At 45.3% G+C, this 14,071-nt stretch overlaps 2 protein-coding genes across 3 annotated transcripts in view; both read right to left on the bottom strand.

Moving 5' to 3' along the window:
* The window catches only part of LOC143933778 (cell adhesion molecule CEACAM8-like), a 66,335-nt gene extending 52,776 nt beyond the window's left edge, over positions 1–13,559 (bottom strand). For both annotated transcript variants that reach the window (XM_077456798.1, XM_077456799.1), the window contains exons 1-2: positions 13,289–13,559; positions 2,641–2,997 (exon numbers count right to left, since the gene is read on the bottom strand). In XM_077456798.1, the coding sequence (XP_077312924.1) occupies positions 2,641–2,997; positions 13,289–13,334 (403 nt within the window). In that variant the 5' untranslated portion in view covers positions 13,335–13,559. The remainder of the gene's footprint in view (positions 1–2,640; positions 2,998–13,288) is intronic.
* The window catches only part of LOC143933779 (cell adhesion molecule CEACAM1-like), a 538,186-nt gene that overhangs the window by 254,322 nt on the left and 269,793 nt on the right, over positions 1–14,071 (bottom strand). The gene's annotated exons all lie outside the window — the stretch shown is intronic.

Below are 14,071 nucleotides of genomic sequence, written 5' to 3'. Positions count from 1 at the left end.
CAAGATTTCATAATTTGCAACGTCAAGAATGTTAATTCTCTGTTACGAACACTAGTTTACAAGACCGACCGCTTCTGGCTCATCCTTGCTTCCGAGCATGCATGTTTGCACTTTGGACTTTTGTCCAACGGACTTGTGTACACACAATCGGAAAATCTGACAACAGACATTTGTCCACAGAAAATTTTAAAGTCTGCCATCCAACATTTCTCTGCAGAAAATCTGACAACAATTGTCCAATGGAGCATACAATCGTTTTTTCTGACAGCCTGTCATCACACATTTCCGTCGGAAAGTCTGATCGTGTGTACGAGGCTTTAGTTCCCCTTTGTATTTAGTGAGAAGGGTGATCACTGTTAGCATTTAATTTAAAAAACGTGCAGCTGGGAATGGGAGGGTGGATGATGAAGGGTGTGTGATAATGAGGTCAGCTGGTCAACTCCTTCCTGTGTCATGACCTCTAGTCTGTGAGGAAGAAAGACGTTACTAATGTAAACATCTGCATTTATGGATGAGGACAAGAAAAGTAAGTGACTGTAGATGTAATGGAAAGCTTTGATATTTTTTGTAAAAAAAAGTACATGAATGCTATATTGGTGCATTGGGGAGCTGGAATTTAGAAGAAAAAAAAAAGTGTACAAAACTAAACTTACCCTTTATTATTTGCAAATAAAATGAAGGTTTCCTATTTAGAATACCGGTAATAAGCTGTCTGGTTAGTAAAACAGCGATATCAGAAACGATTCAATCATACAGTTTGTAGTGTACATAGATTTGCAAAACAATGGGATAAAGGAATATTCTTAGACTTGGTTTTATCTCATGGTTACTGTGAAAAAAAGTGTGAATGCATCAATGCAGTGCATGTTATTTCAGTTTTCAGAGCTTGGATTCATTGAATGAGTTTACCAAAAAATGAAAATATTGCCGAATATACAGCCTCATGCTACATAACTAAGCTCCATTTCATGCTGAATAAACTAAATTATTAATGTATTTTAAATAGAAAACTATCTTTAGATGGATCTTTACCCCAAAAGCATTTTACTAAAATAAATTTGATAAAAATAAAAAACAATCTGAGTTAAATCAAAAAAATCAGATTTAAAAAGAATCATCGATTTTTTTATTTTATTTTTTATCCACCCTGCCAGTATGTGATTTTTTTCCTATGGCTCTGGGGCACGCGCACACGCTCCCAGAGCACCGCTCCCGCTGCGATTGGACACAGCTGGAGCCAATCAGCGAGTCTGGAGGACCTAATGTTCACCGGAAACCTGACGATAGTTCAGAGAGAGGCAAAGCGACGGTCTGCCTGTGTAAAGTAAGGCAGATAGCTGTTCTGCTAGTAAGAAAGACAGAGATCTTGTGTTTCTGCTAAGCAGGAACACGGATCTCTGTCTTCCTTTAATTAACCATCCCCCACACAGTAAGAAAGCACTCCGAGGGAACACATTTAATCCTTTGATCGCCCCTAATGTTAGCCCATTCCCTGCTATTGTCATTAGTGCAGTGACAGTACATTTTATTTATTTTTTTAGCACTGATCACTGTATTGGTGTCACTGGTCCCCAAAAAGTGTCAGTTAGGCCCCTTTCACACTGAATCGTTTTTCAGGCGCTACCGCTGTATAGCGCCTGAAAAAAGCGGCTCCTTTCACTCCAGTGTGAAAGCCGGAGCGGTGCGCTGGCAGGACGGTAAAAAAAGTCCTGCTAGCCGCATCTTTGGAGCGGTGAAGGAGCAGTGTATTCACCTCTCCTAAACCGCTCCTACCCGTTGATATCAATGGGGCAGCGCGACTATACCGCCGACAAGGCGCCGCTGCAGCAGCACTTTGCGAGCGGTTTTCAGCCGAATACACTGCTAAAATGACGGTAAAGCACTGCTTAAAATAGCGGCGCTTTACCGCCGAAACCCACACCACCCCAGTGGGAAAGGGGCCTTAGTGTCTGATTTGTCCACTGCAATGTCGCAGTCCCCCTAAAAATCACTGATCACCACCATTACTAGTAAAAAAATTAATAAAAAAAGTCTATAAATCTATTCCATAGCTATAATTTTTGCACAACCCAATCAATATACACTTATTGTGATTTTGAAAATCTTGGGTTGTCACCAGAACATGAATAAAGTGGAAATATTGTAATGGGGACACTAGTTGATGACATCCAGGGATCCCCTCACCTTGGGAGTATTTCTCATTTCCTGTTTTGCCTATGGCACAGGAAGTGAACAATAATCGCCCCAATGTGACACACATGGCCAAAAAACAAACAGGGGTCATAACCCTCCCTTACTCTATCCAAAATGAATCTATCTGCCTATTATTTATTATTATTAATAGTCTGGAGGTCATAGACATGAGGGATATATGACCAGAAAACTTCCCTGCTCAACTAAAATGGTCTTTAGTGAAAGTTCTTACATGAAGCAGCTAGTGTGCTTTTTCTGTAGGGGACGGTGTGAATAAAGCTTATCCTTAGTGGTGGTGTAAATTCATCTTTTGTGAATGAGGCTCCTCGCCTGTCCAGATTAATATCCCATCCTGTGTATTTCTTTTGCTTTCAAATAAATACAGTGAAAAATAAACAAATACATTAATGGTAAATCTGTCTGACAATTTTCTTAGGCATTACTCACCATAGATTTTCAAGTATATCCTTGTATCACTTTGCTGATCTGCTTGTATTTTCACCGTGTAATGTCCCTCATCCATTCTATTTAGGTTGGAGATCTGTAGAGATCCATTGAGGAGAGGTGTCATCCTACTATTGTACAGAGGTCCAGGATCCAGTGGGGGATTATCACCAGGAATATATGTAAGGATTGTATGATCATTGTTGTCTGTGTTTAATCCTTTATACCAAATAAAATAACGCATTCTCCCAGTAATCCCAGTAACACTCATAGTGACAGATCCTCCGATGACCGAATTCTGAGGGATCAGCTGAATACTCATCATTCCACCGGACACATCCACCAACACACCGAGGAGAACTGCAAGAGATAAAAAGATCAGTGATTGTATGTTTCAAAAGTACAGAAATGTCATGTCATGGTATCTCTTTATCAAATATTCACTGGGAAATTTACCCAATGAATAATTTGGAGCCATTTGTGCATATAGGATTGGATGAGATTCACCCATCAGTATTACCTGCATTCACTCCATGCATTGTGTGAGCAGCTGTTGGAAAAATATTGTTAAATCAAAAGTTGCTGAGGAAGAGTCAATACAAATCGACAGTATAGCAGGTTATTTTTGTATTTCTGGTCAAGTCTTTTGGTAAATCTTTGTAATTATTGGGAGTTCTTTCATGATGCCAACAATAGCTCTCCATTGTGCTTAACACAGTTTAATTTCATGGAGAGCTATTACTAGTAGATTTTTAGAAAAAAGGAAAATACCAACAAAAGTGTCCTCTATCCCAGAGCTAATCAATTCTGCATGGCAGGCATGTGTCCTCATACAAGGCCATCTTTAATATTGATTGGACCCTGGGCAAAAATTTTCTTAGGGCCCCCCTCCCCCCATGCAATTTCACTCTCCACCTTCTCTAAGACATACAATAAATAGCAGCTAGACTTAAAATCAGTTTACTGTATGAGATCAGGCAGCGATTGCGATTGGTTGCCAGAGGTTACAGCATATAATTACTGCTTACTGACTGGTTGCTAGAGGTTACAGCACTCCTTAAGGCTCACTGATTAGTTACAGCACATTTCTGTTTGTTGATTGGCTGCTAGAGATTGCTGTACAGTAATACTGCTCACTGGTTGCTATAGGTTACAGCACATCTCCTCACTGCAGGGGTGCATGATATACCTATGAATGCTGCCTTTATTTACATATCAATGCTGTTGGCCTCAGCTATTTACATATGCATGTTACTGCTATTTACATATGAATGCCAGTATTTACATGTAAACACAGGTCTGCAGGTGAGTCATCTGTACACAACAATAGGGCAGAGCTGGGCAGCATTAGTAGCAGCACAGGACTAAAACTTCAAGGGACAAGGGAATGTAAACTGGGATAGTTGGCAAGTATGAGGCAGCTGCTTTGGGCCCCACAACAATGACAGGGCCCAGGGCAGCTGCCCCTTTTGCCCTGCCTTAAAGACTGCCCTGTCCTCATACCAAGGGAACATGCAGACCCCTGCATATTAACCTGCATGTCCTTCAGTATTGTCCCCCCCCCCCCCCCCCCCAAAAAAAAAAAAAAAATATATATATATATATATATATATATATATATATATATATATATATATATATATATATATACACATACACGCACAAATGTTTCTAAAGGGTGCTCCTGTCGACTGCCTGTACTCCACCTCTCATCCATTTCCAGTGCTCCCTGCAGTGTTCTTCTCTTCTACATTTCCAGTATTGTCTTTACTGTTCATTGATTCCCCATACTGTACCTCTCATCCACTGTCAGTGCCTCCCCCCCATTTGCCTCCTTTCTCTGGCACCCTACTGTACCACTTCTCCCATCTGCCTCTAATCTCTTCCTTAAAGCTGGATCCACACTGCACACCGGATCGGCTCACAGCAGGGGTCCGATGCGTCCCCTTTGACCATTTCAGGTACGATTTCAGCCTGTATTTTGGGCTGAATTCAGACCTGAAATGGACCAAAAAATGCACAGGACTCCTCTGCAAATTCGCACCGAAGATGCTGCGGAGATGTGTGAACCGGCTCTATAGAGAGCAGGTCACATTCTCCTGCTATTGCAAATTGGGTGCAAGGAATCCTCATTCAATTTGCACTAGTGTGAACCCAGTCTTACTGTGCCTCTAGTAGGATGAGGTTCACAACCTTGTTTTCGAAAAAAATCCCCCAGGTACATGGTTTGGCTGAATTCCAAATTTTGGGCTCAAAATTTTGCTTCTAAACCCATAATGCACTGCATAGCATTTTTCCTTGTTCAGCTGAGTCTCAAAGAGGGAATAATCCATAGCAATAACCTCATTAAAAAAGGGTCCTCAGCAGCCATATTATCAGTGTGTGTTGGATCCTGTAATGCCGCGTACACCAATCGGACATTCCGGCAGAAAAGGTCTGATGGACTTCCGAACCAACGGACTTGCCCACACGTACGGACTAAAGTCCGTTCAAAAGTCTGTTCGTTTTGAACGCGATGACATACGACGGGACTAGAAAAGGAAGTTCAATAGCCAGTAGCCAATAGCTGCCCTTGTGGAGAGAGAGGGGGGGTGGGGAGAGAGAGGGGGTAGGGAGAGAGAGGGGGCAGGGGATAGAGAGGGTAGGGAGAGAGAGAGGGTGGGGAGAGATAGAGAGAGAGGGGGGCAGGAGGAGAGAGAGAGGGGGGCAGGAGGAGAGAGAGAGGAGGGGCAGGGGGAGAGAGAGGGGGTAGATGAGAGAGAGAGAGGGTAGGGGAGAGAGAGGGGGTGGGGAGAGAGATAAAGGGGGCAGGGGGAGAGAGAGAGAGAGGGTAGGGAGAGAGAGGGAGTGGGGAGAGAGAGAGAGAGGGGGGCAGGAGGAGAGAGAGAAGAGGGGCAGGGGGAGAGAGAGGGGGCTGTCAGCTTGTTTAATCTTCCCGTCCCCACATCCCCTTCACAGATACAGCAGCACACTAGCAGGGAAAGAAGGGTGGGAGAAGGGATGTGTGTAGCTCAGGCATGCTGGAGGGGACGGAGAAGCTTGGGGATCCTCTCCTTCCAGGACAGCTGCATCTCGCTAGCCGGCTGTCACCGCACACTGAGACCAGGGATGGTGAGGAGGACGGAGCGGCCATCAAATGAGGGGGAGGAGAGGAGCAGGTGGATGGAACCACTGGTGTTCTGGAGGGGGTGTGGCACTCATTTCTGCACCCCTCAAGTGCTCCAGCTACCCCTGCATGCTACGCCACTGGCTGGCAGTCAGGAGCCAGTGCAGCGGGTGGCCCCAGTGGGAGTCGGGTCTAGTGTAGGGGGCAGCAAAGAACAAAGAGGAGGTGCCAACTTGGGGCCCGGGCATCCAGAGAGAGCGGAGCCCCTTAGGACTCCCAGGCCCATTACATCTATATGGGCTGTACCCCCCTGATAGCAGCCCTGCTTAGGATTATTGTTTTTATGAATCCGCAAAAAGTGAAATGACTTGTTAGCTGTTGTACAACTGCTTTGCAGCTTTCATCTGCTAGGGTTAAAAAAATAATGTACTGTTTTGTTTTGGGGGTTGGTCTTTTAGGGCTGCTCCACAGCAGGAATTGCACAGGAATGTGTTCCTGTACAATTTGAGTGCAATGCGTTTTTGGTCCATTCACTTGAATGGGCTGAAATCTCACTGCATCGCTCCAAAAGTAGCCCAGGCAGCACTATAAAAGATGCACTGCAACCAGATTGCATACTATTTCTGTACCATGCAATCTGGTGCAGGCAGATGCACTCTGAACTGCATTGACACTGATGCTGCAGATCGCAAGTGCTGTGCATTTTAAACGCAGTTTGGGAAACATGCACAGAATGCAGACGCCCTTACTGCATTCTAGTGTGAATGGGCCCTTAGAGTTTATGTTTATGTTTTTGGGGGTATATAAAATTTTTGTTGCTAGGACCTTTTTTCTTTTTCTTTTTTTCTTTGGCCGCGTACACACGAGAGGATTGTCCGTCCAACTAAGTCCGTCAGACAATCCGACAGACAGTCCGTCCTACTTTTGAATGAACGGACTTGACCACACACGATGAACAGACAGTCCGCTGAAAGCTTGCGCGATGACGTGTACAGCACGTACGACGGGACTAGAAATACGACGTCCAATACACTGCAATGCAACCTTCGGCCGTGTAAATCCTTTCTGAGCATGCGCCATACTTAGTCCGTCCAACTTGCCTACTCACGAGCGGACTGTCCGCTGAAACCAAAGTTGGACGGACAATATTACGGAAATTCCGAAAGACTTAGTCCGCCAGACTGTCCGCTGAAAAAGTCAGCTGAAGCCCACACACGAGCGGACTGTCCGCTGAAACACGTTTCAGCGGACCAAGTCCGTCAGACAGTCCGTCCGTGTGTACACGGCCATAGATGCTGACACAGTAATTGGGAGGCCTAAAATCAGAGGCAGAAGTACTGCTTTTGGAGGTAGTAGGAGGCAAGTCCTGTAGAACAGAGTGGTGGTAGGACCATGCATCTTCTTTGCTTTTAGAAAGCGGCCCACCAATACAGCCAAAAAAAAAAAAAAAGCACCAGAGGTAGTTAACTGACTGAAAAAAATATTTCTCAAAGTGTTCCATTTGTCTGCCAGCATTACTAATGCCTCCTCTATTCCTCCTCCTCTTCTGCTAATCCTGCTATGGCACCACAGACAAGTCAGTGGAATAATTTGACCATCCTATAGCAGACGTGCAGCAGGAGGAAGATTTGAGTGATGCGGACACATCTTAGAGCTTGTTTAAACTTGTGGTTTTAGGGTGATAAAAACATGAGGTTGAGTCATGTTTTTACCGACCCCCAAACACCCCCCCCCCCCTTAAACTGCAAAGGTAGTGGCAAGGGGGTGTACAAATGCTGCTGTAGCCAGAAGCTATCTGTGCCTGCAATCAGGAGACATTGTGCAATCTTACTGTTGTGGAGCTGCTTCTCTTTAGTGTTGAGCTTGTACTTTGCGCTGTCATATCCTGAAGAGAGTGACAAAGCAAAGCATTGTGGGAAATGTAGTTCAGACTGCTGTAATTTCCCATTTAGTTGAACTGTTTTGAACTACAACTAAAAGACGGCTGGACAAAAAGAACAGACTGCTGGGAGAGCCTAAAAAAGGGCTTTTTCTAGGCCTGAATTACTCTCTTGGGACCGCAGCCTGGATCTGCAAGCAGGGACTCTGTGTCTGGGAGTGCTGCAGCTGAGTGCAAGAAGAGTCACCACATGTGTATCCTTGGGGCATCTGCGGACATCACTGCCTTACTGTCCAGCGGCAGCCTGGAGGCCAATTCTGCTCCCTCTAAATCATGCTGCGGCTGATCGTGTTGCGACGGTAGGGTTGCCACCTCATCGCTTTAAATCCGAACACATATGAATACACAGGTTCTGAGGCTAATTGAATGCAGATAGGGCACCGCGTGACTTTAATTACCCCCTTAATCAGCCACAGAACCTGCATAATTAACCACTTCCCGATGGCCTCACGCAGATATACTGCGGTAGAAGGGCACGTACAGGCAGAATCACGTGCCTGTATGTTGCACTTTAAGAGGCAGGTTGCAGGTGCACACGCGGGAGCTTCGTGAGCGCGATCGCAGGTCCCGCAGACTCGATGTCCGTGGAGATACCCGGGATCGTCTCACGTAGAGGAAGAACGGGGGAAGGCTAATGTAAACAAGCATTTCCCCCTTCTGCCTAGTGACACTGTCACTGATCACCACTCCCTGTAATTGGGAGCGGTGAACAGTGTTGTGTCACACACAGCCCCTCCCCCCCACCGTTAGAATCACTCCCTAGGACACACTTAATCCCTACAGCGCCACCTAGTGGTTAACCCCTTCACTGCCAGTCACATTTACACAGTGATCAATGCATTTTTAATTGCACTGATAGCTGTATAAATGTGAATGGTCCCACAATTGCAACAAAAATGTCGGATCTGTCCGCCATAATGTCACAGCCACGAGAAAGATCGCTGATCGCAGCCATTACTAATAAAAAGAAAATATTAATAAAAATGCCATAAAACTATTCCCTATTTTGTAAATGCTATAACTTTTGCACAAACCAATCAATACATGCTTATTGCGATTTTTTTTTTTTTTTTTAACCAAAAATATGTAGAAGAATACATATCGGCCTTAACTGAGGAAAAAAATGCTTTTTTATATATTTTTTGGGGGATATTTATTATAGCAAAAAGTAAAAAATAATGCATTTATTTTTCAATTGTTGCTATTTTTTTGTTTATAGCGCAAAAAATAAAAACCACAAAGGTGATCAAATACCACCAAAAGAAATCTCTATTTGTGGAAAAAAAGGACGTAAATTTTGTTTGGGAGCCACGTCGCATGACCGCGCAATTGTCAGTTAAAGCAACGCAGTGCCAAATCGCAAAAAACGCTCTGGTCTTTGGCCAGTCAAATGGTCCGGGGCTTGAGTGGTTAATATATGTTCAGTTTTAAAGGGGTGAGTTTTTATGAGGTGGTAACTCCAAGCGATGGAGGTTAGGTGCCATCCCCTAAGCCGGAACCCTGAGGAAGAGCCTGTAAAGCCACTATCATCACCCCCAGCATCATCATTTGCAGTATCAGAGAGTGGGCACCTGCCCATTCAGCTACATAGTCACTGTATACAGACACCATTGTCTCTATTCACCCTGTTGTCACATGTAGTACCATAGGTTAAGTATATCCAGCTACATAGACACTGTATATAGACACCATTGTCTCTATTCACATTGCTGTCACCTGTAGTACAGTAGGATAAGTACATACAGCTACATAGACACTGTATACAGAAACCATTGTTTCCATTCACCTTGCTGTTACTTGTAGTACCACAGGATACAGTGCCTTAAGTCAACGATCACAGTGATCACTCTGCACTCTAGCTAGGAAGATTCTGCTTTCTTTGCTTGTTAAAGCTAAACCAGTTGAATTGTTTTGCTCTGCTACTCAGGATTGCTTCTAATACAACTCTCCTAAGTGCTAACTGAAGACCAAAGGACTTTATTTCGGTATCACAGGGCTATACCTAACCTTCCTCCCCCCATCATAAGGGATTTCTTTTGCTGTGCGCATAGAGCCTGAGTTTGCCTAGATCTTCTTGAAGGAGTAGGTTAAAGTGATATTAAAGGTTGCTTTAAAAAAAAATAATAATCATACTTACCTCCACTGTGCAGCTCATTTTGCACAGAGTGGCCCCAAACCCACTCTTCTTGGTTCCCCCGGCAGCTCTCTTGGCTCCTCCCCGCATTAGATAACCCCCTAGGAGAAGCGCTCTCACGGGGGGATTACCTTGCGGGCGCACTCCTGAGTCCAGCATTCAGCATCCATAGACATCATTGGATTTAATTGACAGCAACGGGAGCCAATGTCTGGCTATCAATCTATCCAATCAACAGCCGAGAACCCCCTAGCTGAGAGACGACACATCCCTGTGAGACAAGTTTGAGGGTTCAGGTAAGTAAAACGGGGGAGGGGCTGTGGGCCGGTCACTGCCAGGTGTTTTTTCACCTTAATAGGATGCATTAAGGTGAAAAAACACTTACCTTTACAACCCCTTTAAATTCCACAATTGATAACAGTTTGCTGAATGTTATGACACTTTGTTTATTGCTTGCTCCTGTGGGTTGAGCTACAGAAGGGAGTGGTCTGACATAGATAAAAGTCCTTCCCCTGCCTTTCTTCTGCCTGTTCACATAGGCCACATATGTTTACATAAGGGCTGCCATTAGATAATTATTCTTTATATCTGATTATCTGACATGATTCATTTCTGTTGCTGTTTTATCACCAGTGACATATTTCCTGAAGTATTTCTTTAACCAGTTGCCGACCGCCGCACGACGATGTACGTCGACAGCATGGCACGGGCAGGCATATTGGCGTACATGTACGTCCCTTGCCTCCCGCGGGTCGGGGGCCCGATCGGGCCCCCGCCCGGTGCCTGCGGCGGTCGGTTTTCGTCCGGGAGCGATCCGGGACGAGGGGGCAGCCATTCATTCATGGCCACCCCCACGCGATCGCTCCCGACGAATAGGAATCCCCCGTGACATCACTTCCTCTCCTGTAATGTAAACACAGGAGAGGAAGTGATGTATTCTCTCCTCCGTGTCGGTATTTTTCGTTCCGACACGGAGGAGAGCGGATCGGTGAGTTGCACCAACACTCTACACACACAGTAGAACATGCCAGGCACACTCACACCCCCCCGATCACCCCCCCCCCCAATTACCCCTGCCCCCCAGTCACAGTGACACCAATGTCATTTTTTTTTTTTTTTTTTTTTGCATTGGTGTCATTTGTGACTGTAATAACTGTTAGGGCAGTTAGGGTTAGCCCCCTTTAGTTCTAATGTACCCCCCTAACCCCCCCAATAAAGGTTTAACCCCGTGATCACCCCCCGTCGCCAGTGTCACTAAGGCTGGGTTCACATTGCAGCGGTTTATGAGAACGAATGTGATTCGCACCGCACTGCAGTGCAAATCACATCCGATCTCTGTGCGATTCGAGTTCAGCCATTCGCCGCACCCGCCACACCCGCCGCAGCCGCAAATTCGCACGGGACCCTTTTTTTGGCCCGCAGCAGAATCGGATCGCATGGGTGTTCACACCATGCGATCCGAGTTTGCAGATCGCACTGCGATATGCGAACTGATCTGGGAGTGTCAGTAACATTTCACTGACACTCCCAGCAGTCCGCATAGGGCAGTGTGAACTGCCGCCGGGAGGAATGCGATGCGGGAACCCGCCGCGGATTCGCGGCGTTTCCGCATCGCTCCAGTGTGAACCCAGCCTAATAAGCGATCATTTTTCTGATCGCCGTATTAGTGTCACAGGTGACGCTAGTTAGGCAGGTAGGTATTTAGGTTCGCTGCAGCTTTTTATAGCGCCAGGGACCCCCATATACTACCGCATAAAGCCCCCTGATTGCCCCCTAGTTAACCCTTTCACCAGTGATCACCATATAACTGTTACAGGTGACGCTGGTTGGTTAGTTATTTTTTTATAGTTTCAGGGCACCCGCCATTTATTACCTAATAAAGGTTTAACCCCCTGATCACCCGGCGGGTGTCATTTGTGACTAATAACTGTTAGGGCAGTTAGGGTTAGCCCCCTTTAGTTCTAAGGTACCCCCCTAACCCCCCCAATAAAGGTTTAACCCCGTGATCACCCCCCGTCGCCAGTGTCACTAAGGCTGGGTTCACATTGCAGCGGTTTATGAGAACGTATGTGATTCGCACCGCACTGCAGTGCAAATCACATCCGATCTCTGTGCGATTCGAGTTCAGCTATACAGATAGTATGGCTGAATTCGTGTCGCACCCGCCGCACCCGCCGCAAACTCGCACGGGACCCTTTTTTTGGTCCGCAGCAGAATCGGATCGCATGGGTGTTCACACCATGCGATCCAAGTTTGCAGATCGCACTGCGATATGCGAACTGATCTGGGGGTGTCATTAACATTTCACTGACACTCCCAGCAGTTCGCATAGGGCAGTGTGAACTGCCGCCGGGAGGCATGCGATGCGGGAACCCGCCGCGCATTCGTGGCGTTCCCGCATCGCTCCAGTGTGAACCCAGCCTAATAAGCGATCGTTTTTCTGATCGCTGTATTAGTGTCACAGGTGACGCTAGTTAGGCAGGTAGGTATTTAGGTTCGCCGCAGCTTTTTATAGCGCCAGGGACCCCCATATACTACCGCATAAAGCCCCCTGATTGCCCCCTAGTTAACCCTTTCACCAGTGATCACCATATAACTGTTACAGGTGACGCTGGTTGGTTAGTTATTTTTTTATAGTTTCAGGGCACCCGCCATTTATTACCTAGTCTCACTAGTGTACCCCTAAATTTAGGGGTGTCTACTTTCCAAAATGGGGTCATTTGGGGGGGGGTTTGTGCCATCTTGGCATTTTATGGCCTTCAAAACTGTAACGCCCTTAGAAAGCCTGAAGGCGGTGCTTGGTTTTCGGGGCCCCGTACGCGGCTAGGCTCCCAAAAAGTCCCACATATGTGGTATCCCCGTACTCAGGAGAAGCAGCAGAATTTATTTTGGGGTGTCATTTCACATATGCCCATGGCATGCGTGAGCAATATATCATTTAGTGACAACTTTGTGAAAAAAAAAAAAAAAGTTTGTAATTTTCCCGCAACTTGTGGCAAAATATAAAATATTCCATGGACTCAACATGCCTCTCAGCAAATAGCTTGGGGTGTCTACTTTCTAAAATGGGGTAATTTGTGGGGGTTTTGTGCCATCTTGGCATTTTATGGCCTTCAAAACTGTAATAGGTAGTGAGAAGTGAACTCAAAAATTTACGCCCTTAGAAAGCCTGAAGGCGGTGCTTACTAGTCAGTAAGCAGTAATGATATGCTGTAACTGCTGGTAACCAATCGCAATTGCTGTCTGATCTGATACGGAAAACTGATTTTAAGTCAAGATGCTATTTATTGTATGTGTAAGAGTAGGTGGAGAGGGAAATTGCATGGGGGGGGGGGAAGAAAAATTTTGCCCAGGGTCCAATCTATATTAAAGACGGCCCTGATCTTTAGGAATACATTTTGGAATGCACCTGTATATACAACCATATCATGTCATTATCAGCTTTTTCTCACTTGGCAGTTGCTACACTTACCTGACACAATAATACCGGAGCCGAAGGAATGTTGCTTGGTGATCATTTTCTTTAGTGCACAAACTTTGATACATAAATTAAACAACAGGGATTTCTTTCTTGTTCACCATGGCATCTCTGTTCCTGGCAATCCTCTGGGTCACTTTTGATTTGTTAGATTCCCTTACTTAAAACCCAGATATGTTATAGCTATACAGAAAACCTCAGATTGTATGTGCTTTATCTCCAGTGTTCCCCTGTGTCTGCTCTATGTCTGGGTGACTCTCCGTGAATGGGGAAATACAGTGTGGGAGGCACAATAAGGGAAGTAATGCAATATTTTACAAATGGCTAGTTTCCTCTCCATTTACAGTTACATGAGTCATAGTTGGTGAGGTAGAAAAAATACACAAGTCCATCAAGCCCAACCTATGTGTGTGATTATATGTCAGTATTACATTGTATATCCCTGTATGTTGTAGTCGTTCAGGTGCTTATCTAATAGTTTCTTGAAACTATCAATGCTCCCCGCTGAGACCACCGCCTGTGGAAGGGAATTCCACATCCTTGCCACTATTACAGTAAAGAACCCTCTACGTAGTTTAAGGTTAAACCTCTTTTCTTCTAATTTTAATGAGTGGCCACGAGTCTCGTTAAACTCCCTTCCACAAAATTTTTTTTCCCTATTGTGGGGTCACCAGTATGGTATTTGTATATTGAAATCATATCCCCTCTCAAGCGTCTCTTCTCCAGAGAGAATAAGTTCAGTGCTTGCAAACTTTCCTCATAACTGATATCCTCCAG

The sequence above is a fragment of the Lithobates pipiens genome, unplaced genomic scaffold, assembly GCF_037356315.1.
Source record: "Lithobates pipiens isolate NorthernLeopardFrog02 unplaced genomic scaffold, aLitPip1_a1.2 Scaffold_27, whole genome shotgun sequence".
NCBI lineage: Eukaryota > Metazoa > Chordata > Amphibia > Anura > Ranidae > Lithobates > Lithobates pipiens.
The sequence above is the reverse complement of the archived record's forward strand: the minus strand, read 5'-3'. Positions and strand labels throughout refer to the sequence as shown.